General features: G+C 35.1%; 1 protein-coding gene across 4 annotated transcripts in view; it reads left to right on the top strand.

Annotated features, from left to right (window-relative positions):
• The window catches only part of LAMA2 (laminin subunit alpha 2), a 627,903-nt gene that overhangs the window by 253,247 nt on the left and 346,716 nt on the right, over nucleotides 1–27,940 (top strand). For all 4 annotated transcript variants that reach the window (XM_066373271.1, XM_066373270.1, XM_066373269.1 and 1 more), the window contains exons 6-9: nucleotides 2,001–2,090; nucleotides 3,432–3,549; nucleotides 9,341–9,519; nucleotides 25,064–25,163. In XM_066373271.1, the coding sequence (XP_066229368.1) occupies nucleotides 2,001–2,090; nucleotides 3,432–3,549; nucleotides 9,341–9,519; nucleotides 25,064–25,163 (487 nt within the window). The remainder of the gene's footprint in view (nucleotides 1–2,000; nucleotides 2,091–3,431; nucleotides 3,550–9,340; nucleotides 9,520–25,063; nucleotides 25,164–27,940) is intronic.

The following is a 27,940-nucleotide window of genomic DNA, read 5'->3' as shown; positions in this document are numbered from 1 at the left end:
AAAGTTTATTAGTTCCATATAACACAAGTTCGTTGTGTTACTGCCCCATATTTCCAAACGTAAAATAATTTTACCATTATATACATCAGCATATTGTGACTTGTCTTATGCAGAAGTAATCATTATTTTATATCAGTGTTAGAATATTATTTTTTTTAAAATCACTTTTAGTTCTAATTTCAGTATGACTTAAAAATATATGCTGAGAAAGACTGGATGATTTTGAAAGAAATTTTAATTTTTCCTGACAGTACATCTATCAAAGAGAAAAGAAAAGTCAATAGAAATAAGTGTGCTTCTTTTATCATCTTTTGCAGAAGGCAAAGTGGAGGTTGAGTGCACATCTATTATTTATAACTTCATTGTACATGAGCCATTAAAATAGTCCAATAAAATTCAACATTTAAATAGGTTTTTTGAAAGTACAGTTCAGTAAACACTATAGGTAAATTTAAAAATATAAACATAGGATATTGAACTTCAGCTCCTTTCTATGACTCAAAAGTAAAACATTACTCATTTATATTTAAAACAGATTACCCAATTTAAAAACATCTACAAAAACTACTATGTCTGTTTTCCAATCATATACTGTATCCCTATTTGTAGCTATATTATTAGGTGATGAAATCAGTGAAAGCAGATATTTTTACCTAAACTTCCTAGCAATTTTCATTAATTCAAAGTTTAGGTATAGCAAGTAAGGTAATGTAACAAAAATATTATAAAAGTCAACAAAAAAAAAAAACAGAAAGAAAAAAGTAAATAGAAAAGGAAACTTTGTAGTTAGAGAACTCAGATTTTTGTCTACCTACTTATTATCTCTAAATCTGTATTTCTGTGTGTGTGAATAATTAAAATAATGGAACTACATGCCACTGAGATGCTTATTTGGATACCATATGATACCATACAATTATAAAATGTATTATACATATTAATGAAATACTTTAAGACAATTTATTTCTATAATTATAGTAATCTGTAAAAAATAGCTGAGTAGATTTAAAAAGTTGGAAACATATCACTATCTTAACTTTGGATAAGAAAGTAATCGCATGGATATTTAACATAATAATGAAAAAAAAAAGCAAGTGTGCTTCCCATCTAGATTATGCCTTACATTTTGTTAACTCAATCTTGCAGTTAGCTTCATTTTATTATTTTCTTTGTATGTTTAAGAAATGTATTGTTATGAGCACGTTCCCCTAAATTTGTTGATTCTTTTCAATTTCATCAAAAAAAGAGCCTGCATATGATTCTTGGTTCCTAAGGTTCTTAAGGTTTCAATAGAAGAGGTTTTCTTTCAAAAAAATTAAAACTACTTTTATGAAGGATTATAACAACTTGCTCTCACAAACAGATACTTTGGCATGGACTTTCTCCTGTCTCTTGAAAAGAGATTTATTGGGGGGGGGGGAGAGATTTCTAAAATGCCCATTTAACATGAATTAGGGGTAGTCAATGTTTTTATACCTACCGCCCACTTTTGTATCTCTGTTAGTAGTAAAAATTTTCTAACTGCCCACCGGTTCCACAGTAATGGTGATTTATAAAATGGGGAAGTAACTTTACTTTATAAAATTCATAAAGCAGAGTTACAGCAAGTTAAAGCATATAATAATAACTACTTACCAAGTACTTTATCGGATTTTTGCTAAGTTTGGCAGAATAAATCTTTATAGAACAACTTACTATAGTTAAATCTATTTTTTTATTTATTCTTTGGTTGCTCTGCTACCGCCCACCATGAAAGCTGGAACGCCCAGTAGTAGGCGGTAGGGACCAGCTTGACTACCAATGAGAACACTTCTTTGGGATATAACTGCAATGAGGGAGTTCCTCGATGGCTTGCATGAGCCCTCATTGTCCTGTAGAAACGCTAGTGTGCTTCAAATTAAGGATAAAGCAAACTAAAGTTTTTAACTTAATGTTCCCTTTTGTTACTTTCACCTTCCAGTCATTTTAACAGGATTTCTCTCTGGATTGCTTTTTTGCAGTATTACTACTCGGTCAAGGATATTTCCGTTGGAGGGATGTGCATTTGCTACGGTCATGCCCGGGCTTGTCCACTTGATCCAGTGACAAATGTATGTATATTTATAGGATGCTTAGGCAGAACGCAGCTCTGAACTGTAAAATGTTTCCTGAGACGCCTGGGATGCTGTGAATGGGTGTCAGGTCCCCGCTGAGACAGTGTTACAGAGAGCTGCATCAGGGCAAAACAGAGCTGGCCGTTAGGACTGTAGACTCGAAAGTCAGCCATCACAGTATCAGAAACCAGATTAGGTTTCTTTATTTTCTTTTCTTTCTTTTTTTTTTTTTTTTTCGCAAAAAAGGGTCCAACCTGGTCATCTATTTTTGAAACCTCTTTAACTATGACAGCCTCCTGTATGATTTAGCTTTACAGAGTGCCTGCCATCAATCAGCCTGACCATTTCTTTTAAAAAGCTTTTGTCTGAAAAAAAAAATGTAAATCAATGAAAAATGGAAGCGAGTGGAAGTGGCCATGGAACAGGGGACTGAGGTGGGGCAGGGGCAGTAGGAGTGGGGTGGACGAGAGGATTCAAGAGACATTGAAACTGCTAGGCCAGAAAGTGCTGCGATGCTTTTGGGTCAAGTTTTTCATTAATGACAACGTTTTCAGTGAACATAACCTAGGAAGAAGATAAATGAGCATCTTTTTTCTGAGTCATAAATAAACTGGTGAAATACAAAATCATTTGCTGTATAGTATATGAAAGAAATATATTGAATAGTAAGATCGGTGAACATAGCTGCCTACATGTAGATTTTTTTTTTCCTACTAAACTTGTAAGACAAATGGCATTTTCAAATACGCTGGATGTTTATCTGGGCATGTTAGCGGGGCTGCTTTCTGCAGGGTGTGTGTCTATCAGGTGTCACAATGAGCAGTGTTTCCCAAGCTTTGAGAACACGCAAGGCAGCCTTGGAGGCACAGTTCTGTGTGATGAATCAAGAGCTGTGCTTGGAGCGCTCAGTCCTGGGATATTTGATTTCTATTGTAATTATGCCTTTCGATGCCTAGGGAGCAACTCTCTCCCATGTGTCCATACTCCCAAATGTCAACAGCACTTTGAGGCAAACCTTAATACGGATAACATTCAACCCTGAGCTTTCTCAGGCATCAGAGAAGGGATCTCAGTCTTCAAGACCACTCCAGATGGAGCGTCTACTCTCTTCTCAGCTGAAGCCCTGTGATTCCAGGACAAGCCTGGACCTCTGTAATCCAGTCAATCAAACACACCTGCTTCCAAGACAGGCACCTCTTCCTTCCCCCACTGTGGGGTGTTTTAGATTTTGATACATAATCTATAGGTTTTTCTCTTCTCTTCATTTTACTTTTGGGGAAAGCTTTTTATTTATGGTTCTGAAAGTAACTAAAAGTTGGTTCTCCCCATTTTGACTAGAAATCCCGATGTGAATGTGAGCATAACACGTGTGGCGAGAGCTGCGACCGGTGCTGTCCAGGATTCCATCAGAAACCGTGGCGAGCTGGGACTTTTCTGACCAAAACCGAATGTGAAGGTATGTTCCAGAGAAGCCAGCAGCGTGTGTAGTTCTTTCTCTTCCCGAGGCACAGGTAAAATAAACATGTGATGGTTTTAGGTAAGCACGTATTTTCAGTTCCTATGTTTTCTCCAAAAAAACAACAAACAAAAAAAAACTGGTCATCTCTTTTACCCTGCTATTTAATTTACTCAGCTTCCAGGGTTTGTTTGTTTGTTTGTTTTTATTTGGTAAATATTAAACACCTATGAATTTATCACTGTGTGAAGATTATGAGCAATAGATAAAAGCATAGTATATGTTTATTATCATGGTGAAATTTAAGCTTACAGCATAATGGTTATCCGGACTAATAGAATAAAAGGAAGGTAAATAAATATTTATTAAAACCTAGACTTTATTGAAACTGCGTTTCTAAACATGTATGTTAGAAAATGATTCTGAAAGCAATATAGTTCCAGCAACTTCTCCCTCTGCATCCCCTCACTCGACACCCACTCCTTAGTAAGAGTTTTGAATACCCATCATCTAATAGAGGGAGAAAAACATAGGCGAGACATTGTGTCCTATAGTTTAGAGACAGTTTGAAAAAAAGAAACTGGTTCATTAGTTAAATTTACTAAAGGCTGTTGTTTGGAGCTAGTATGTAGCTTGGAAGAATATGAAAGTAAAAAGTAACAGAGAGGCAAAAAATCAAATTTGTGGGAAAAGAACATTTATTTTAACAATAAGCACTAATATTTTAAAAGTATGGTTTCTCATTAATAACAGTAAAAATGCCAACATTAGCAATAGCATCATAGGAGAGGGTGGAAAGGAGGGGAATAAAGTGGGACAAATATTCAGTGACAGAAAATGAGTTGACTTTGGGTGATGGGCACGCAATGCAACCAACATTTCAAATGCTCCAGAGATCTTTCCTTGAAAACCTATGTACTCTTATTGATCAGTGTCACCCCATTAAATTTATTTTTTTTAAAGAAATAGCATCGTGATAATTATTAGCATGGACTAGGCTATAGAAATTATCATACAGCAACAACCAAACAAAAATCCAGTAATTAAAAATAGTAAACAACATTTCTATTTTAATATAATCACTTTTGAAGACAATCCATATATCTAGTTTTTCCTGAATAGAAATACCCAAGAAGTGTAGCAAATGAGTTTATAGTCTAATATTGCCGCCTGACCAGGTGGTGGCGCAGTGGATGGAGCATTGGACTGGGACATGGAGGACCCAGGTTCAAAACCCCGAGGTTGCTGGTTTGAGCGTGGACTCATCTGGTTTGAGCAAAGCTCACCAGCTTGAGCCCAAGGTTGCTGGCTTGAGCAGGGGGTCACTGGATCTGCTGGAGCACACACACCTGCCCCCCACCCCCGCCGCCCTGTCAAGGCACATGTGAGAAGGCAATCAGGGAACAACTGAGGTGTCACAGCAGGGAGTTGATGCTTCTTGTCTCTCTTCCTTCCCATCTGTCCCTGTCTGTCCTTCTCTCTGTCTCTCTCTGTCTCTGTCATAAATAATAATAATTATAATAATAATATTGCCATCTGACTCAGCATAGTGATAGGGATGTTAAAGAAAGCTGTGTTTCTAGAGATCTGCTCAGGCTAAGACAGGACCTATAAATAAAGACTTGTGCTGGACTACAATTTCAAACTAGCCATGAGTCCCAATTCACTTGAATTAAAATATCAACATTTTGGTTAATCAGTCTTAACTACATTTTTCAGTTCAGTAGGTATACATGACTTTCAATATAGGTCTGTAACCAATTTTTACCTAATACCCACCCTATATATTTATTGAACAAAAAATATTTATTATTTGTTAGGAGTCAAACATAGTAGGTCTTTAAAACCATTGAATTGTAGTAAATTTTAATCATAAAATATTCCCAACCACAAAATACGTTTTCTTTTCAGTTTAAGATCCTGCATATACCACCCATGTCTTGAATCCCTTCAGTTTTCTGTATTTACTACTTTTGCTTTTTGATCTGTGCCTACCTGCTTGTGATATATTTTGAGTTAGAATTTACCCATCATCATTGCAACATATCCAGCAGAATTGGCCAGTGACCCCTAGTATCGTACAGAGACATCAGATGTCCTATCCCATCCCTGACAGTCCCTCCGGTTCTCCACTGCTTCTCCCAATGAGAATGAACATTCATTCCTATGAGCGAATTTAAGTTAACTGCCACCTTTGATATTTGCTCTCAATCTTTTTAAAATTTTCATTGAATTTCTCCTCTGTTTGTGGAATTTCAGCAATCAGAAGAGGGAATTGCACTTGCAAGTAGTGATTCTCCCTGATGCTTCTATTCTCCCACACAGTTATAACAATGTAACGTTCAGTGTATCTGCAAAATCCTTTACTACTCTTGTGTGTATGTGTTTAAACAAGGAAACAAAAAGGTTAGTTCAAACTTGTTAGCAACAGCCATGGACAAAGCAACCTGATAGGAGTTTTCCACTTGCTACTAGACGCATTTTTTTTTTAAATTCTGCAATTATGAAGCAGTTTTATCTTTCTTTATGTGGCAGATAGAAGGCTGTTTTTCCAATTAAAAAATATATTTTTCAAAGCCATAAATTAAAGATAAGGGCCTTAACCATAAAACCTTATGTTAATGCCAAACTTTGAGCATTGTATGCATTACTAAAAGCTTGTATGAAAATTTTCTTTTCCCAAGTTGCATTGTATTCCAATCACTTTTATATTTAGAAAGATCCTTTTGTGATATGATGGTGCCATTTATAAAATAAATAATCACCTTTTATTCATTTAAGTTCAATTTGGATTTTCATCAGTCTAGTTTACTTAAGGCATGATATATCTCTAAAGAGCAAAGAATATTTATCTATTACTAAGCCTACTACTAAATTATTGCTAAACTACTAAAAGACAGTTTCAGTTTTGTGTCTTGGTTGTTCTGTGAAGTAGCACACAGTGGTGACAGAATGAAATGGAACTCTGGGAGAGAGACTCTCCGTTGCCCTCTGAAGCTGTGGCAGCATGGAGCCTTTAAACAGCAGCCAAGTATGTAAGCCGAGGGCCCTCTCTGCAAGGAGTGTGAAAATTACTGCTGCTCAAGCATCAGTGTGTTACCTATGTTACCTCCTTGTTATAAACAGTCTCGGTAGCACTAACTCTGGATAGTATGAGAATAAATTTGTGTTACTCGATTTCCCTCTACTTATTCTGACAGCAGAAATCATTGCTGTTTCTTGCAATGCCTTTTTACAAGATTTTGAATAATTCTTGTGTATTGTCCTAAAGATAGAAAACTGCTTTTAATGCTTACTAATTTATACTTATTACAACATGTCTTCTAGAATGCACTTTGAAAGTTCTATATCAATCTAGCAAAAATCCTATATTACAAATCAAAAGTCAAAAGACTGGGGAAAGCATCAGAAACAAACATAACAAGGAGATATCTTTACTATATTAAGAGCTTACCTAGCAATAAGAAAATGGCAATAAACCCGTTAAAAATGAAAAAAGATGGAGACAGGCATTTCTCAAGAAGAGAAATGACTTATAATCTTATAAAAATGTTATCACAGTCATAATTAAGGAAGTACCCATTACAACAATGAAAATAGTTTTTTGACTTCTCAAAATGTTCATTCTTCCACTCAACAATACTTTAATGCTTACTATGTCCAGAAACTGGAATAAAAAAGGTTGATAATGTGCAGTGTTAGTGAGGCTATGGGAAAAGCATTTTATCATATCTATTGGAGAAAGAGTAATTTGACACAGCATCTTGGAGGGCAATTTTTCAAATTAATTAAATTCTTGCATGCCCCTTGACTAGAATTTCTACTTGCAGGAAGCTGGCCTATACATATACTTGTATAGTTGTACTGGGCATATTATCATGATTCTTGTCATTAGTAGACAATTACTCATTCTATTGCTACTAACATTTATGGATTTTAGTAGTTATTGTGGCTCTGGTATTGTGCTAGGTGTAGTGCATTCTTAAAACAACCCTAAGAAATAACTCCCAACTCCACATCTTCCTTGTGTGTACCAGTGTTATTTATAAAGGAGAAATCAGAAAACAATGCAACTGCTCATTAATAGGATCTGATAAATACCTCTATTCAAGAAGTAATTGGATGCCTGACCAAGTGGTGGCACAGTGGATAGAGCCTCAGACTGGGATGTGGAAGACCCAGGTTCAAGACCCCGAGGTTGCCAGCTTGAGCACAGGCTCATCTGGTTTGAGCAAAGCTCACCAGCTTGGACCCAAGGTCGCTGGTTCAAGCTAGGGGTTACTCAGTCTGCTGTAGCTCCATGGTCAAGGCACATATGAGAAAGTAATCAATGAACAACTAAGGTGTCACAACGACAAACTAATGAGTGATGCTTCTCATTTCTCTCAGTCTCTGTAAAAAAAAAAAAAGAAGTAACCTGAGTAGCCTTGGGGGAACATATGCTGATAGAAAAAGAGCTAGGCTATTTACTGTCAGTAAAATGAAATAGTTTAGTACAGTATTTAAATGTCCCCTTTTGTGGAAAAATAAGGATTGGGCATTGGCATACGCACCTACCAACACACATATGTATGTGGAAATCAATGTAAGGACCTCTGATACTCAACATCTGAGGAAGTACACTCAGCATATCTTTTTCTTAGGTTCTGTCCTGAATAAATCCTATCCATTTTTCAAAGCTTTACCCAGTTCTTTTAAGAGAAGTGATTTTTTTTTCACTTTTCTGAACTTCTTTAAAGTGATAGGAAGAAGAAAAGGAGGAGAAAGAGGAGAAGTCAGGAGGGAAAAGAAAAAAACAATTGAGAGCTTATTTCTAAGGCATTGTGCTAATGATTTTTAAAGTATTATCTTAATGCTTTTAAATATCTCATAATTATTATTGACCACTCGTGTCTTATATGGACATGGGTCCTTATGAAATTAAGAAGTTCCCTACATCACATGACTACTATGTAGTGAAGAGGACACCCAAATCCAAGTCTGGTGCAAAATTGCTTGATCTCAGCCACTAGGCAAGCCTCTAATTTTGTCTTGATTGTTTGACGATGGTCTTCTTTCCTATCTCATCAGGTAGGACTTGAAGGTCCCACAGCAGTGGTTAGCTCTGCAGACTCAAGCCTGCTTTCCCAGTGGCTTACAGTACTGATTTGGTTATATTTGTACAAGTTCCTTCACTTTTCAGTGCCTCGGGTTACTAATATGAAAATATGTTAATAACAGTACCAAACTCATAAGCTATTTTGAGAATTAAAATCAGTGGTAATAAATACAAAATACTTAGAAGGGGATATGGCATATAAAAAAATGCTAAGTTTTTGTTATTACTAGTAGTAAAAGATAGGAACTATAGTCTGAGCATCCTTTTTTTACCCGTAAGGTGTAATATAGAGATAATAACAATTATTCATTACTTTCATTACTGATTATCTGGATGTTAATCATTTAGTGCCATAGTTCAATAACTTTTTAATTGTTTTAATAGAAAAGTATAGTTAAATCATATGATATTTTAGTTTTGTAAAGGCAAATCAGTCAAATATTGGCAATTCATATGATTCAGTTTAATTTACATGTCTTAATTATTTCAAGTTCCATTAAAAAGTGTGAATTTATTAAATTTATTAATATAGAAAATAAATCTAAATATTTTTAGAGATTTTTGTATTGATTATACATGTAAAAAACATATACTACTTATATAGTATAAAAAACTATTATATAATACAAAGTGACTTTTAAGTATCTTTGACACCTGAAAAAAATATTTATGAATTTATTTTTCTTATGGCAGCATGCAATTGTCATGGAAAAGCTGAAGAATGCTATTATGATGAGAATGTCGCCAGAAGAAATCTAAGTTTAAATATACATGGAAAATACATTGGTGGGGGTGTGTGCATCAACTGTACCCAAAACACTGCTGGTATAAACTGCGAGACATGCATTGATGGCTTCTTCAGATCTAAAGGGGTAAAGTATGCTTTTTCTTTCATGAAGTGTAATTTTTTATACAAATATATATTATATAAAAATAATTTTGATAGACTTCAAAACCTTTTTTTAAGATTTTTTAAAATTTATTGTGTTCACATAGATTCTAGTGTCTCCCCAAACACATCCTCCTTCCCCCATATTCCCCTCAACATCTCCCTTACCCCCCTCCAAAAAGCTCCCTCCCCTCTTCCCTTCAGGTTTAATTCCATTCCTCAGTTCACATTGTTCCTTGGATTCCTCAAATGAGTGAGATCATATATTTTTCTTTCTCTGCCTGGCTTATTTCACTCAACATAATAGTTTCCAGGTCCATCCATGTTCTTGCAAAAGGTAAGATTTCCTTCTTTCTCATGGCTCCATAGTATTCTTTGTATACATGTACCACTGCTTTTTAAATCACTCGTCCACTGACGGAGACATGGGCTGTTTCCAGATCTATGCTATTGTGAACAATGCTGCCAGAAACATGGGGGTGCATTTCTTTTTTTGAGTCAGTGATATGGTGTGCTTGGGATATATTCCTATAAGTGGGATGGCTGGGTCAAAAGGCAGTTTCATTTTAATTTTCTGAGAAATCTCCATACTGTTTTCCACAGTGGCTGCACCAGTCTGCATTCCCACCAGCAGTGCAGGAGGGTTCCCTTTTCTCCACATCCTCACCAGCACTTATTCTGTGTTGTTTTGTTGATGAGCACCATTCTGACTGGTGTGAAGTGGTATATCATTGTGGTTTTAATTTGCATTTCTCTATTGATTAGTGATGTTGAACATTTTTTCATCTGTCTATTGGCCATCTGTATATCATCTTTGGGAAGTGTCCATTCATTTCTTTGGCCCATTTTTTTTATTGTATTGTTTGTCTTCCTGGTGTTGAGTTTTACAAGTTCTTTATAAATTTTGGTTTTTAACCCCTTATCAGATGTATTGTTGAATATGTTCTCCCATTGTGTGGTTTGTCTTTTTATGCTGTTCTTATTGTCTTTAGCTATGCAAAAGCTTTGTAGTTTGATATAGTCCCATTTGTTTATCCTGTCTTGTATTTCACTTGCCTATGGAGATACATCAGCAAATATATTGCTGCAATAGATGTTGGTGAGCTTACTGCCTATGTTTTCTTCTAAGATGCTTATGGTTTCACAACTTACATTTAATTCCTTTATCCATTTTGAGTTTATTTTTGTGAATGGTGCAAGTTGGTAGACTAGTTTCATTTTTTTTGCAGGTAGCTGTCCAGTTTTCCCAACACCATTTGTTAAAGAGACTGTCTTTACTCCATTGTATACTCTTACCTCCTTTGTCAAATATCAGTTGTCCATAAAGCTGTAGGTATATTTCTGGGTTCTCTGTTCTGTTCCATTGATCTATGTGCCTGTTCTTATGCCAGTACCATGCTGTTTTGAGTACAATGGCATTAGTATAACTTGATATCAAGACATGTGATACTTCCCACTTTATTCTTCTTTTTCAAGATTGCTGGGGATATTCGTGTTCTTTTTTGGTTCCTATATAAATTTTTGGAATATGTGATCTATATCTTTGAAGTATGCCATTGGTATTTTAATTGGTATTGCATTGATTTTATAAATTGCTTTGGGTAATATAAACATTTTAATAATGTTTATTCTTCCTAACTATGAACACGGTATATGCTTCCACTTGTTTGTGTCTTCCTTGATTTTTTTTTTTTTCTTCTGAAGTTGGAAACGGAGAGGCAGTCAGACAGACTCCCACATGCGCCTGACTGGGATCCACCCAGCACACCCACCAGGTGGCGATGCTCTGCCCATCTTGGGGCGTTGCTCTGCCGCAATCGGAGCCATTCTAGTGCCTGAGGCAGGGGCCACAGAGCCATCCTCAGCGCCCGGGCAAACTTTGCTCCAATGGAGCCTTGGCTGCAGGAGTGGAAGAGAGAGACAGAGAGGAAGGAGAGGGGGAGGGATGGAGAAGCAGATGGGCGCTTCTCCTGTGTGCCCTGGCCGGGAATCGAACCTGGGACTCCTGCACGCCAGGCCGATGCTCTATCACTGAGCCAGCCGGCCAGGGACAATTTTTTTTATCCGTGTTTTATAATTTTCCGAGTACAAGTCTTTAACCTCCTTGGTTAAATGTACTCCTAGGTACATTTTTTGTTGTCATTGCAATAGTGAAGGGGATTGTTTCCTTAATTTCTCTTTCTGACAGTTCATTGTTGGTGTATAAAAATGCCTCTGATTTCTGTGTAATAATTTTATATCCTGCCACCTTGCAGAATTCATTTATCAGGTCCAGTAGTTTTTTGATTGAGACTTTAGGGATTTCTATATACAGTATCATGTCATCTGCAAATAATGGTAGTTTTACAACTTCTTTTCCAATTTGGATGCTTTTTATTTCTTCTTCTTGTCTGATTACTGTAGCTAGGACTTCCAGAACTATGTTGAATAAGAGTGGTGAAAGGAGGCATCCCTGCCTTGTTCCTGATCTTAAGGATTGTTTTTAATTTTTGCCCATTGAGTATGATGTTGGCTGTGGGTTTGTCATAGATGGCCTTTATCATGTTGAGGTATGTTCCCTGTATTCCCACTTTGCTGAGAGTTTTGATCATAAATGGGTGCTAGATTTTATCAAATGCTTTTTCTGCATCTATGAAATTATCATGTGGTTTTTCTCCTTCCTTTTGTTTATGTGGTCAATCATATTGATTGATTTACGAATGTTGTACCATCCTTGCCTCCCCAGAATACATCCCACTTGGTCATGATGTATGATTTTCTTCATATATTGCTGGAGCCAGTTTGCTAATATTTTGTTGAGGATTTTAGCACCTAAATTCATCAGGGATATTGGTCTATAATATTCTTTCTTTCTGTTGTCTTTGCCTGGATTTAGAATCAGAACTATGCTTGCCTCATAAAAGGAACTTGTAAGTGTTCCTTTCTCTTGACATTTTTGAAATAGCTTGAGAAGGATGGGAGTTAATTCTTCTTTGAATATTTGGTAGAATTCACCAGTGAAGCCATCAGGCCCCGGGCTTTTGTTTTTTGGGAGATTTTTGGTAACTGCTTTGATCTCATTTGTTGTAATCAGTCTGTTTAGGTTTTCTGATTCTTCCAGATTGATTTTTGGAAGATTATATGTTTCAAGGGATTTGTCCATTTCACCTAGGTTGTTTAATTTTTTGGCATATAGTTCTTCATAGTATTTTCTTATAATATTTTGTATTTCTGTTGTGTCAGTTGTTTTTTCTCCACTCTCATTTCTAACTTTATTTATTTTGAGTCCTTTCTCTTTTTTTCTTGAAGTCTCATTAAAGTTTCATCAGTCTTGTTTACCCTTTCAAAGAACCAGCTCTTGGTTTTATTGACCCTGTGTATTGTTTCTTTAGCCTCTATGTCATTTATTTTCGCTCTAATCTTTATTATATCCTTTCTTCTACTACCTTTGGGCTTTACTTGCTCTTCTTTTTCTAATTTTTTTAGATGCAGGGTTAGGTTGTTTATTTTAGCTTTTTCTATCTTCTTAAGGAATGCCTGTAGTGCTATGAACTTCACTCTCAGTACTGCTTTTGCTGTGTCCCATTAATTTTGAGTTGTTGTATGCTCATTATCATTTGTTTCTGGGAATTGTTTTATTTCTTCTTTGATTTCATTGTCAACCTATTTGTTATTTAATAACATGGTATTTAGTTTCCATGTGTTTGAGTATTTTTCAGTTTTTCTGTTGTGGTTAATTTCTAGTTTCATGCCATTGTGATCAGAGAAAGTGCTTGATATGATTTCAATCTTTTTAAATTTGTTGAGACTACCTTTGTGCCCTAACATGTGGTCTATCCTAAAGAATGTTCCATGAGCACTTGAAAAGAATATATATTCTGCTGCTTTAGGGTGAAAGGTTCTGAAGATATGTATTAAATCCAGTTGATGTAGTGTGTCATTTAAGTCTGCTGTTTCTTTGTTAATTTTCTTTCTTGAGGATCTATCTAGTGATGATAGTGGGGTATTGAAATCCACTATTATTGTATTGCTGTGGATCTCACCCTTTATATCCATCAAAGTCTGCTTTATATAATTAGGTGCTCCTATATTAGGTACGTAGATATTTATAATGGTTATATTTTCCTGTTAGATTGTTCCCTTTATCATTATGTAGTGACCTTCTTTATCTCTTATTATAGCCTTTGTTTTAAAGTCCATTTTGCTACCCCAGCTTTTTTTTCATTTCCATTTGTATGAAATATATTTTTTTTTCATCCTTTTACCTTCAGTCTATGTGTATCTTTTGTTTTGAAGTGTGTCTCTTGTAAACAGCATGTGTATGGGTCCTATTTTCTTATCCATGCAGCTACTCTAAGTCTTTTGATTGGATCATTTAATCTTTTTTTTAAGGTTTTTATTGATATTTAGTTGTTCATTGCCATTTTATTCTTTAAAGCTATATTCCTCTTTTGCTATATTCTTTTCCCCCTTTGTTCTGTTTATATCAGGACCCTTAACATTTCTTGCAGCATTGTAATGAATTCCTTGAGTTTTTATTTTCTCTGGGAAGCTTTTTATTTCTCCTTTAATTTTAAATGATAGCCTTGCTAGCTAGAGTAGTCTTGGTTGTAGGCTCTTGTTCTGCATTACTTTGTATATTTCTTGCCATTCTTTTCTGGACTCAAGTGTTTCTGTTGAGAATTTGGATGTCATCCATATAAGGGCTCCTTTGTAGGTGATAGCCTTTTTTTCTCTAGCAGTTGTTAATATTTCTCTTTATCTATTAGCTTTGCTATTTTAATTATGATGTTTCTTGGTATGGATTTTTTTGAGTTTCTCTTTAAACAGTTCTCTGTGCTTATTGAACTTGTGTGACATTTTCTAGCATCAATTTAGGGAAGTGTTCAGCTATGATTTGATTGAACAAGTTCTCGATCCCTTGTTCTTTCTCTTCTTCTTCAGGAACTCCTATGGTGCGAATTTTGTTTCTCTTTAGATTGTCACATAGCTCTCTTAGAGTTTCCTCAGATTTTTTCATTCTCTTTTCTCTTTGCTCCTGTATTTCTGTGTTTTTGTTTATCTTGTCTTCTAAATTGCTGATTTGGTCCTCTGCTTCATCCAGCCTGCTTTTAATTGCTTCTAGTGTAGTCTTGATTTAAGATACTGTATTTGTCATTTCTGACTGGTTCTCCTTTATTTCAATGTCCTTTTTAAACTTGTTAATTTTTTATTTATGTGCTTTCTGTGACCATCCATTGTTGTTCTAAGATCTTCCAGCATTCTAATAATCATTATTTTAAATGCTGCATTCAGTAGTTTGCTTATGTCTGTCTCACTCAGCTCATTTTCTGGGTGTTTCTCTTGTTGGTTCATTTGGATTGCACTTTTCTGTCTTCCCATTTGTCTGTGTTGCTCTAAACTTCTCTGGCTGGGGTCTGGAGCAGATCATGGGTGGGTCACTGCCTGTGACTGGTTCTTATCCACCTTTTGGGGTCTGTAGGTAATCCAGATCTTTTGGCTGCCCCTGCTGGGTCCAGGTGCCATTGTAAATATCAGCTGCACTCCTAGGCTTGCTTTTATCTACTCTTGGCCTGGGAGAGGTTACTTTATTTTTTTTATTTTTTTATTTTTTTTGTATTTTTCTGAAGCTGGAAACGGGGAGAGACAGTCAGACAGACTCCCGCACGCGCCCAACCGGGATCTACACAGCACGCCCACCAGGGGGCGACGCTCTGCCCCTCCGGGGCGTTGCTCTGTTGCATCCAGAGTCACTCTAGCGCCTGGGGCAGAGGCCAAGAAGCCATCCCCAGTGCCCGGGCCATCTTTGCTCCAATGGAGCCTCGGCTGCGGGAGTGGAAGAGAGAGACAGAGAGGAAGGAGAGGGGGAGGGGTGGAGAAGCAGATGGGCGCTTTTCCTGTGTGCCCTGGCCGGGAATCGAACCCGGGACTTCTGCACGCCAGGCCGACACTCTACCACTTAGCCAACCGGCCAGGGCCTGGGAGAGGTTACTTTAAAAGTTCAAGTTGCCCTAAAATTCGCTTTCTGTTGTCTTTTATTGCTGACTACTTGTTGGGCTCAGTGCGGTAATTCAGTGATTAGGTACAGTATTAGATGTGACCTACTTCTAAGCTTCAAGTGTCATTCTATCCATACATTTTAGCTCCCCTTTTGTGGTCTACCAGGCCACTACAGCTGTTGCTGCCCGGGCTTTTGGGCTCAGGTGCTGCTGGCTCCAGCCCATCTTCTTGACCACTGCCGCCCAGGTTGGGCTCGTGCATGCCTGCCTGACCATTTGGACCACTTCCAGGGCTGGCTCAGTCGGCTCAGCTCTCAGTGGCTACCTGGGGGTTTGCACGCGCCCTCTAGGATCACCGCGGAGGTTGCCCATGCTCTTGTTACCACTGAGGCTGAGGGCATGTCAGCACCCTGAGCAGGTTTGCGCGCCTCCTGTATTCCTGCAGTAGCTGGCGTGACTTCCACCGTTGCTGGCTGGCTCCCGGATGCCTGCACTTCCCCCTCAGCTGTGGCTGGGGGCTCTGCCTCCGTTTGGATCACAGCCAAGAGTATGCTCAGCCCCAGGCAGGTTTGTGTGCCTGCTTGGATCCCCGAGGCAGTCAGGTGACTTCTGATGTTGCTGGTGGGCTTGTGCACGCCCGTGCGTTTCCCCTCAGCTGCCACTGGGGCTGGGGGCTCCTACCTCCGCTTGAATCACCGCTGAGGGCGTGCCCAGCCCCAGGCAGGTTTGCTCTCAGGCCGGGTTCCCTGAGGCAGCCAGGCAACTTCCGCCATCACTGCCGGGCTCACACGTGCCCTCGTATTCCCCCTCTGTTGACTCTTGAACCTTTGCACCCACCAAGGGCGGGCCACTCAATAAGCAGGGCTGTGTGTACACCGAGGCTTCCCCAGATGCAGCTGTGGTTCCTGGCTCCACAGGCCGGCTTGTACGTGCTCACTGGAACCTCAGTAGCCACGCCCTGCCACCTCTGGCCTGTCTGCCCCAGGCAAGCACTCAGCAGTGCAGTGGGTGGTGTAGCTCCAGGCTCCAGGGCTCTAGGCTGTGATTTCAGCTTTGAGGATAAGGACCTGCAACTTGCTGAACAGCCCTCCAGTTGTGAAAGTTCCTCCTGGGCAACACTCCCGGCTCTCCACTCCCAGGAGCAGGGCAGCCTTCTCTGCCTCTCCGCTTTCGTTACCAGACTCAGTGTGGGTTCTTTGGTGGTCCTTGGCTGTAGAATCCTTCTATTGATAGTTCAGTCGAAAGTTTGTCTTTCACGATGAGTGTTCTCAGATTTAAGTTGTAATCCACCTTGGTTCTGGGAAGTGGGAGTTGGTACATCTGCCTACTCCCTTGATGGTGAACCTTTTTATAAAAACCACCCACTTTTGCGGTGCTGGTCAACCTGGTCCCTCCCACTCACTAGTGGACGGTCCAGCTTTCATGGTGGGCCAATTGTGACGCTGTTTGGTTGCTCCACTACCGCCTACCATGAAAGCTGGAACACCCACTAGTGGGAGGGAGGGACCAGGTTGACCAGCACCACAAAAGTGGGTGGTTTTTATAAAAAGGTTCACCATCCTGGGTCTACTCTGTGGCCATCTTGTCCCTCTCTAGACTTCAAATTCTCAAAAGTGACCAAGAACATGTCATGATAAAACTGATATAAATATTTGAAGATAAAATATAAAACACTTCCATCTCTCCAGAAAGTTCCATTGTGCCTCATTCTAGTCAGTTCCACCCCCCAGACAAACTCTGTTCTGATTTTTAGAACATAAATTAGTTTTGCCTCTTAAAGAATGTCATAAAAATACCAATAATAAAGTTCACACACTTTTGTGTCATCCTTCTTTTATTCAACATAGCATTTTTAAATTTATTCATGTTATGTGTCTCACTAGTTTCATTTTTTTAATTGTTGTGTGGTATTTATTTGTATAATCGTACCATTCTACTGTTGGTAAATTTGTTCTTTTGGTAAATATTTGGGTCACTTCCAGTTTTTGGTTAGCTCCTATAAAACAATTTTCTATGTCTTTATATGGTCATGCTTCATTTACCTTGTGTAAATATCTAGGAATAGAATGTTTATTTCATAGAATAGGTATATGTTTGACTCTATAAAATATTATCAATGTTTTGTCAAATTAGTAATAACATTATACATGTTTATCAACATTGTACGGTAATTCCAGTTCTTCCATATCATTCCTAATATTCGGTCTTAACTATCTTTTTGAATTAGCCCTTCTAGTGGATGTGACTTTAGTGATTGTGGCAAGTTGATATCACTAAGCTATTCCCATCAATGCTTGGTCCTCCAGCAGATTTTCTATTGTGAATTCATAGCAGATCTCACAATAAATCTAATTTTAATTTTTAGTGCTTATTAGCAATTCCTACATATTCTCTTGTAAAGTATCTCTTAATGTCAAGATCTTCTTTATTCTAGAAATATTTTATTTTTCAGTTTTAAGGCCATGGTGCATACACAAGGAAATCTTTGTATTGGTGGGAAATAATGATTGTGATCTACAAGGTTAATCTGGCATTCTAGCACCATTTTTTGGATAATACTTTCTCTTTTTTTAATTGCTTTGAAGTATTTGATGAAAATTAGTTGATGATGGAGGTCAATTTCTGATATTCAATTTCTGGAGCCCCAGTTCTGTTCCATGGGTTTCTTTGTCCATCTTTGTTCTAATAGCTCATTATCTTGATTACTTTAGTTTTATAAGCATAAATTTAAAAAGTATAAGTGCATTCACTTTTTTAAAGAATATTTTGACCATAACAGTTTCTTTATATTCCCATACAAAATTTAAAGTCAACTCGCCAATCAATTATAGAAATATTTCTTGGGATTATTCTATAGAATCTAAAAACAAATATGGAGAAAACAAATGAAAATATTTCTTCAATCAATAAATATAGTATATCTCTCCACTTATTTATTATTCACAGCTCTATGTTTAGTGCAGAAATCTTGCAGGTCTTTTGTTAAACTTAGTCCTAAATATGTATGCTGTTATTTTTATTATTGTAAAAAGTACTTTTAAATTGTTTTATGTAATTATTAGAAATATTTTTGAATATTGGTATTATATCTTATATTCATGCAAAGGCCATTTAATAGTCATTTTAAAGTAGATTATTTAAAAGTATGCATATAAACAACCACGTTTCCTGTGTATAAATTGAAGTTTATTTCTTCCTCAGCAGTCTTTTTGTCTGTGTTTATTAAAAATGGTGAGAGCAGATATCTTTGTTCTCGATTTTAAAGGGAAATATAATATTTTTCTGTTGAGGATGCTGTGAGGTTTTTCACAGATGCCCTTAATCAGATTCAGCAGGTTCCTAATGCTCTGAGATTTCTGAGAACTTTAATAACCTAGAGATATGGAATTCTGCCAAATGCTTTCTTCATCTACTTAAATAAACATAAGAATTCTCTCCTTATTTTGTTAAGGTGGTCAATATTTTTTGAGTTTTAAAAAGTATTAAACCAACTTTGCATTTGTGGAATAAACTTCACCTGGTTCTGAAGTATTGTTTTTTTTTTTTTTTTTATAATTTGATGATTCAATATGCTAATATTGATTAAGAACATACAATACAGTATATTGGTATGTAATTTTATTTTCTTGTAATGTCTTTGTCAGGTATTTATATCGGGTGGGATGTACAGCTTCAAAAATTGAAGTGGGGAAATGCTTCGTATTCCTGATTTTTCAAATAATTTATGTAAGACTGCAATTAATTTTTTAAAAATGGTTGATACAATTCCCATGAAAGCTTCTAGACTTCTACTATTTTCTGTAGGAAGAATTTTGATAATAAATTTAATTTGTATTAGATATAGGGCTACATAGATTTTATATTGGGGGTTAATTTTGATATAATGTATTTTTTAGAGAGTTTTTTCATTTTACCTAAGTTGTCAAATTTTGGGGGATAAAGTTATTTTTTAGTATTCTCTTTTTTTTTTTTAAGTCTGTAGTATTTATAGTGATAGCTCTTCTTTCATCCCAGGCCAGGTGCAGTGAATAGAGCTCGAGCTGGGATGCTGAGGACCCAGGTTCCAAACCCTGAAGTCGCCAGCTTGAGTATGAGCTCATTCAGCTTGAGCGAGGGGTCAGGGGCTTGAGCGTGGGATCAAAGACATGACCCCATAGTTGCTGGCTTAAGCCCAAAGGTCACTGGCTTGAACTCAGGGTCAATGGCTTGAGCAAGGAATCACTGGCTCAGCTAGAGTTCCACCTGCCCCATCCCTCAAGACACATATGAGAAATTAATCAATGAACTACTGAAGTGCCTGACCTACGAGTTGATGCGTCTCATTTCTCTCCCTTCTTGTCTGTCTGTCCCTGTCTCTGTCTCTCTTTCCACACAAAAAGAAACAAAAAGTACTTTAGCCTTTTAATTACATTTTCTGTGTTTATTAATTTTTGCTCTTACATTTATTATATTTATTTATTAAATTATTACTTTAACCTGTTTGGGGTTAAATTTTTTATTTTTTGACTATGTATCAATTTGAAAACTGATATTATAGATTTGAAACCTTTCTTCTTTTCAAATATAAGTATCTGAATAAAACAACTTCCTTCTTTAGCTGTTTCCCATGAATTCAGAGATGTATGATGTTTATCATTTATTTAAAGTCTAATTTCTCTTGTTATTTCTTCTTTAATTTCCATATATCTAGCTTTTTAAAATATCATATTGAGTATCTTATGGTCTAAGAACTCACTGTATGAGATGTCAAACTTTATAAGTTTATTGAGATTTATTTTAAAGCTCAATGAATGGTCTCTCTTGGTTACCAGAATATATATGTACTTGAGAATAGTACATGGTTTTGTCTAAACTATTATTGTGGATTTTTACCTTTTGATTAGTCATTATTTCTTTCTATATTTTGCAATGCTGTTGTTATTAGGTGCATATATATTTAGAATATCTATGTATTTTATATCTTATACCTTGACATTTTAATAATTATTAGTCTCCATTTTATTTCAAGTAAAACATTTTTTGTCATAAAATCAATCTTGTCACCTGTTAATACTGCTATACAATCTTTCTTATGCTTACTTTTTACATGGTATATTTTTTTTTATTTTAAGACTTTAAATCTATCTGTATTTGTATTTAAAAGTAGGTCTCTTACAAACAGTAAAATAGTTGTATGTTGCTTTTTCATCCTGATAATCATTGTCTTTTAAACTGCATGTTTAGTTTATATATTTAATATAATTAATTATATAGGTGGATGCTATATATCTGTTTGCCTCATACATTTTTGTTACTGTTCTTTCTACCTGCTTTCTCTTGTGTTAAACAGATCTTTTTCAGTATTTTATTTTATATTATTTCTCATATTTTTAGCTATAAGTACTTTCTTTAGTTCATGCTGCAGTGATTGCAATACACCTTACGAGTTATCGCTGTCTGATTAGAGTCACTAATGTAATACTTCACATACATTTAAAATTCTACAATACTATAGTTTTACTACCCTACATTTTGGGCTATTATTTTTCTATATTACATGCAAGTTATAAGCCCTCTCTCTATACAAAGTCATAACTTTGTTTGATTTCATCTTTCTCTCAATGCAATGAAAACTGTTTATATCTTTCTAGGTAACTGGGTTTTACCAGGTATCATTTCATTTCCCTTCTAAAATTTTCTTTAGCTTTTCTTTTATAGTAGTAGTAATAGCAGTAGTAGTAGCAGTAGTAGTAGTAGCAGTAGTAGTAGTAGTAGTAGTAGCAGTAGTAGTAGTAAGAGTAGCAGTAGTAGTAGCAGTAGTAGTAGTAGTAGGAGTAGAAGTAGTAGTAGTAGTAGTAGGAGTAGTAGTAATTCAGAGCTGTGCTGGTGCCAAGTTCTTTCAGCTTCATATTAATTGAAATTTCTTTATTCTATCCTTATTATAGAAAGATATTTTCATTGTGAGTAGAGGGGTGTTTGTTTTGTATATTCTTATGAGAAGGCAGACATCATATGCGTTTTGTTCTCTATATAAAGTGCCTCTCATTCTCTGACTGATTTCACAATTTCTTCTTTATATTTGCCATTTAGCAGTTAAATCATGTATTGGCAAACTTGGCCTCTAGATCAAACTTGTCACTGGTTTATTTTTTCGTGACCAGAAAACAAATAATGTGTGTGTGTATGTGTGTAATGTAAAGTTTTTTTAAAAGAATATGAAACAGGTGGAGGAGGAGAACAAAATTAAGAAAAATAACAAGGCCCAGCATGTGGATGTTCCAGGTTCAATTCCAGGCCAGGGTACTCAGAAGAAGCACCCATCTGCTTCTCCACCCTTCCCCCCTCCTGGAGACCCCTTCCCTCCTGCAGCCATTGCTCCATTGAAGCAAAGTTGGCCGGCACTGAGGATGGCTCCTTGGTCTCCACCTCAGCTTCCTAGAATTATATTTTTTATATTTGCTTCTCTCTGCTGAAATACCGTATGTCCCCATGTATAAGATGCTTCCATGTATAAGACACACCTTAATTTGGGCCCATAATTTGAAAAAAGAATGTATTACATAAAGTTATTGTACTCAAGTTTTATTCATCATAAACTTCATACAACTCCTCATCTGCACAAAGTGGGAAATTCAAGTAAAAAAATCTACAACCACTGCATAAGAGGCAACAAGTTTTAGACCCCAAATTTTCAAAAAAGGGTGCATGGGAAATTTGGTAATCCATGCATTCACTCATTATACATATATTTTATGTTCTTGGAATTAAATATATAATACTTGCATAGATTCTTGTCTGCTAATTTCAATACATTGGACACCTTAAGTTTCTGCTTTGATTTACTTTTTCTTTAAATAAGTACTGTACTTTCCTGTTTCTTCTCATGTCTAGTAAGTTATGTTTTATGCAAGACATTGTAACAAATACAGTGTTGAAAAATGATTCTGTTATCTTCCTTGGAAGATTTTTGACATTGTTCTAATTGTATTCAACTTATGGATTTGATCACCATGAAATTTTGGAGGCCTGCTTTTACATTGTGTGAGGGTTAATTAATAGAAAGCTCAAGGTCTTTAACCTTTCTAATTTGGTAGACAACTCCAATTTATGTTTAAATTATGGTGTGCAGACCTGATAATTCTACCCAGATCATTCAGCTTTCCAGCTATTGCTATTTGTTGGATATCCTGGTGTCTCTTGAATAAATGTGCAATTAAAGGATCCATTATGCATTTCAAGGGTATTGATATGCAGATTTTGGTGCTACCTTATGTTAATATGGATCTCATCTGGTATATTTTCTTTCAAATCTCAAATATTTCAAACTTTAGCCTACTTTTTATTATTCTCTCAAGTCCTCAAATATTTTATTTCTCTATTTTTCTTTAATAATTCATAATTTTTATATGAGACTTTGCTTCCTACATGACCAAAGCTGGAAGCTAGATTAATCATTGATTAAAAGTCAAGTACTTAAGTAAATCAGAGCTTAGATTTTGATAATTTAATACTTGTAAATATTTATAATACATTTATGTTAAAAATATTAAATTCTTTCAGATGCTTAATTTTTAGGTAGAAGTTTATTGCATTTTTATAAAGATATAGAAATAAAAATATTGGCATTGTATTTTTGCAGCTAAATAACTTTTATGATATTCTTAAAATTATCTAAAAATATAAATTTAACTATATTTACTAAATACATATATTTAATAGTTAAAATATGTGTATATATATACACACACATATAAATACACACATTATGTGTATACATATGTCAATGTTTACTTTAAAGACTATTAGTAATCTGAATTATTATTTTAATAAAATTAAAAGTCAAGTGTAATGTAGATATATTTATAGAATCTGATATATTAGAAGATTTCCTGACCAACAATCCAATTCAGGTTGTTATCCCCAATTACCACAGAGGGATAATGAATTAGGAGGATTTGGTTCACTCAAGTTCATCACTGGAATAAGTTATATTTATAAAAGCTAAGATTTTACCCAAAATAAAATTTTTGCCATGTGCCCACAGGTATTTTTCATGTTTCACTTTTCTGTTTTTTTCTGAGTAAAAAAACTTTTCTAACAATTCTACTCTCAAATTGCTATTTACTTCAAGATCTAGTCTAAATGCCACTTTTTCAGTAAAATATTGATTAACTTCATTTTGTGGTGCTATTACTCCTTCTTCGTTTTCCTCTTAATACTCTATTTGTATGTTTGTTTTATCACTTGGCACATTCTCTTTAATCAATGTCTCTCAAATCTGTTATTCCTATAAGGTATTTAGGGCAGAGAGCAGGCTTTAAGTTTCTGCTATGCAAAATCCTAACTTTATAATAGGGGATAACTGAAAGTGTCTTAAATGATTTTAAAACTGATCTGAGGACACAGTTGATTGATATTCTATTTGACATGTAAACAACTCTCTAGTTGTTTGACATATTAGCAAACAAATTTTCATTTGTAAATTGAACCTAGTCATATAAAAATACAAAGGGTATATTTTAAGGGAAATTTTATACATACACACACATACACACACACGCACATATATATATATATAAATATATATGCAATATATAAATATATATGCAATAGTTCAGTATTTCCTAGGCAAATAATTTAGTATATTTTTGGAAAATAAATGTTGTCTATATAGTATATTAGTACAACCTAGATTTGTTTAATTAAAATATTGCAACAATAAAATCTAGTTATATTGCATATTTAATTCCCATGAGGAATCTTATAATCTTTTTAAATTTAATAACATCACTGTAGTTGTTATTATTATCCCTATTTTACAAGGAAGTAAAGAAATTACAGTAGCCACACAACCAGTAAGTGGTCACACTGGGATATGAGCTCCAGTTTATCTAACTATAGTGCTTACACTGTTTCTTCCCTGATTGTGCTGTCTCTCCAGAAAACCAAGTTTTAATTGAAATATTTAATTTTTAAGCGTAAAACATAAATTTCTTTTTAATTAATTGTACAGTGATCAATGCCTATTATACAATAATCAATTGTTGAAAATTAATTTGGGGAAAATTACTAATTTTGAACTATATTGTAATTAGAAAACAAAACAATCAGGAAGATTTTATTAGGGAATGTGTATTAAAGAATATCAAAAAATATATATAATTTTTTGTTGTGATAATGACACTGTGGTTATTAATGAAAGATGCATACTGAAATGACTAGGAATTAAAATATTCTCTATTTGAGATATTCTTTAGTAACTTCAGCAAAGGATAAGATCTTACAAAACAATAAAATCTTGTTAATGATTAATTAAACTGATAATTGTTAAATCTAGGTAACAAATATATATAAGTTTATTATGTCTTCGTTATTTTGATTATTCATTTAAAAGAAGTGGATTTTAGAAATTGGGAACATATATTAAAGGTACTTTTTATATTATAATTTTCCCTATTTTATGTATTATTATATATTATTATAGTTAATTTGTTGTTAAAAGTTTGCTGAATTTAAAAAATATTGGTGTTTTTTTACACTTTTTTAAAAGCATTTTAATATTTTTATTAGGTATCTCCAAATTATCCAAGACCATGCCAGCCATGCCACTGTGATCCAGTTGGTTCCTTAAGTGAAGTCTGTGTCAAGGATGAAAAACATACTCAACGAGGTGAGAGCCATTGTAGATAGCCATTGTTCTAATGAAAGGACAAACTAAAAGCCAAATAAATAATATTTTTATAGGAGAATGTTTTACAGTAAGTTTCATTCATGTAATGAATTTGTTTTTATATTTTTCAAATTTCTCTCCAAGAGCAGTTTTTTTTATTCATCTTCATAGTTAATTTTGCATTTAATTATAGTGCTTTAGAAGAATGATAGAATAATTTGTATTGCATTATGCACAAGTACATATTTACATATCTATGCATATGTGTCTTTGTGGGTGGAGCACAGAGCACATTCTTAGCAGCTGCAGCTGCTGCAATGCTCTGAGAATGCTCCAGCTCCCAGAAGCCTCCTGGGCATACCCAGGAAGGAAGGTCGCCCGCTATAAGGAAGTGACTGAGTGCCAACCACGCAGCACCCTGATCTTTTCAGCCATTGGCTATGAAGGACACGCTGTAACATCCTATAGGCTGAACCCATGTATATAAGGTAGCCTACTTCCTGAATAAAGTGGATCTGCATCACTGAACCTGGTCCCTGGAGTTGGGTCTTTGCTCCTCCGTCATCCTCACCCCCGGCAGAACTTGTCCACATGTCTTCTGTAAACAATAATTGGTGGTGTATGGCATTATTTTATGTCTTTCTATATATTCATTTGTTCATTCATTCATTCATTCAATTATTTTTTGAAGAGAGACAGACAGACAGACAGGGACAGACACTCAGGAAGAGAGAGAGAGATGAGAAGCATCAACTCATAGTTACAGCCCTTTTGTTGAGCCAGTGACCCCTTGCTCAAGCCAGAGACCTTAGGCTCAAGCCAGTGACCTTGGGCTTCAAGCCAGCAACCTTTAGGCTCAAGCTGATGACCATGTGATCATGTCAACGATTCCATGCTCCAGCTAGTGACCCTGTGCTCAAGATGGTGAGCCTTCACTTAAGCGTGCAACCTTCAAGGTTTCAAACCTGGGTCCTTAGCATCCCAGGTTGATGCTCTATGCAATGCTCCACTGCCTGGTCAGCCTGTCTTGTTATTTATTAGATTATTTTGTAGTTTCTATCATTTCTATCATGAAATCAAATGATATCATGATATGAATTTATTGAAGGATGTGTATGCTATAATGGGAAAAGAGATTAGAAGAAAATATATGAAAAATAAAAAGTGTGCATAAAGAAGTGTACATGAAAGGTATTAGTCATTATCTTATGAAGGGGAAGTGGAGGATGCTAATTTAAGCCAAATACTTTCTATAAGGATTGAAGTTTATGATGAACTCCAAACATTAAGAAGTCAAATGCTATAATAACTTCTTGGTGTAAAATGTTAGGAGCTAGAAGAGAGTTCCTTGCCAAAATTAAGTAGAAAATTCATAGAATATATCTGAAACAATTTCTTTATATATATTTTCCAGTGGATTCTTCTCTACTTTGGAAAGACAAAAATAGGTTTTTCTCACAAAAACTTTCAAATTAAAGGACTGGCAATGTTGCTTTGGCACAATTTAGCTTACTTGCTTTCTTCATAAAACTGTATGATTAACAATTTAAGCCATGTAGTTTTAAAACTTAAAATATTAAAGATATTATTTTAATATTCAAATTGTGAATTATTTAGGTCATTTTTCATTTCTAGGTTCCTTATCTTTTTACAGTTACAACTGAATCATATTATTTTCAATAATATCACTTAACTCTTTCCTGATTTTAAAACATGGATTATTGTTTAAAAATTTATAAAAAATAATAAAGTAGAAAAATGAGTATATAATGCAGTGGTAATTCAGCATGGATAAGACTATTAACATTTTTGTGTTAACTGTACATATAAGTTTTTCTTGGTATATATTAAAAGTTGCTCTGAAATCTAGTTTTAGCTCCTGAATAATACATACATCATTATATGGGAGTACCATAAATGATTTACCCACTCAACTTTATATAGATATTAAAACTATTTCTAATTTTTGTTTTTTGCCTTAATAAAGATCTTTGCATAAAAATATTTTTTGATTATTGTATAAACAGTATATAATAAAGTAAAATTTTAACAATAGGAAAGAAAATAAATAACAGTAGTGTCCCTTTCAACTTATTTATTCTCAGTTTCATTTCCAAAATTAACCACATTGGGTCTTTTCTCCCATTAAGTTCTTTCGTAAGTACTTATCTTCCAAACAATATCTGAATAATCTTCTTAACAGTTTTTTACTCACTGTTGAATATTGCCTCTTGACTCTTCATCTTCAAAGACAAAGAAAGGTGTCATTCACACCACATCTTTTATTCACTCCACCATTTATATATTTTTATTTTGTATTGCTTCTATGGTATCTTTGTTATGTTAAATAAAAGGCTTAAATCTCTCTTTCATGATCTATTAAATTTAGATAGCATCTTTTGAGATCACACTATGCAATCTGAGAAAAAGACCCTTCCTACACATTCCATGGATTTTCTGACAAATGTTGCAATGTCTCTCAATTTCATTTTTATATTTTCAAGCTTGCAGAGTTATAACTGGTTCTAGAACAGTAATTATTTTTATTTAAAAACTGAAATACAGTAATCAAGATTTGTAGTATTATAATTGCACATGTCTTACTCTGTATAGATTTTTATTTTTATTTTGTTTTTTTAATTTTTAAATTTTATTTAGAAGATTAACTTCAACAGGGTGACATTGATCAATAAGAGTACATAGGTTTCAGGTGAACAGTTCTATAGCATTTGAACTGTTCATTATGTTATATACCCATCACCCAAAGTCAAATCACT

The sequence above is a fragment of the Saccopteryx leptura genome, chromosome 3, assembly GCF_036850995.1.
Source record: "Saccopteryx leptura isolate mSacLep1 chromosome 3, mSacLep1_pri_phased_curated, whole genome shotgun sequence".
In the NCBI taxonomy this organism is placed as follows: domain Eukaryota; kingdom Metazoa; phylum Chordata; class Mammalia; order Chiroptera; family Emballonuridae; genus Saccopteryx; species Saccopteryx leptura.
This window is presented reverse-complemented; position numbering and strand designations above follow the sequence as displayed.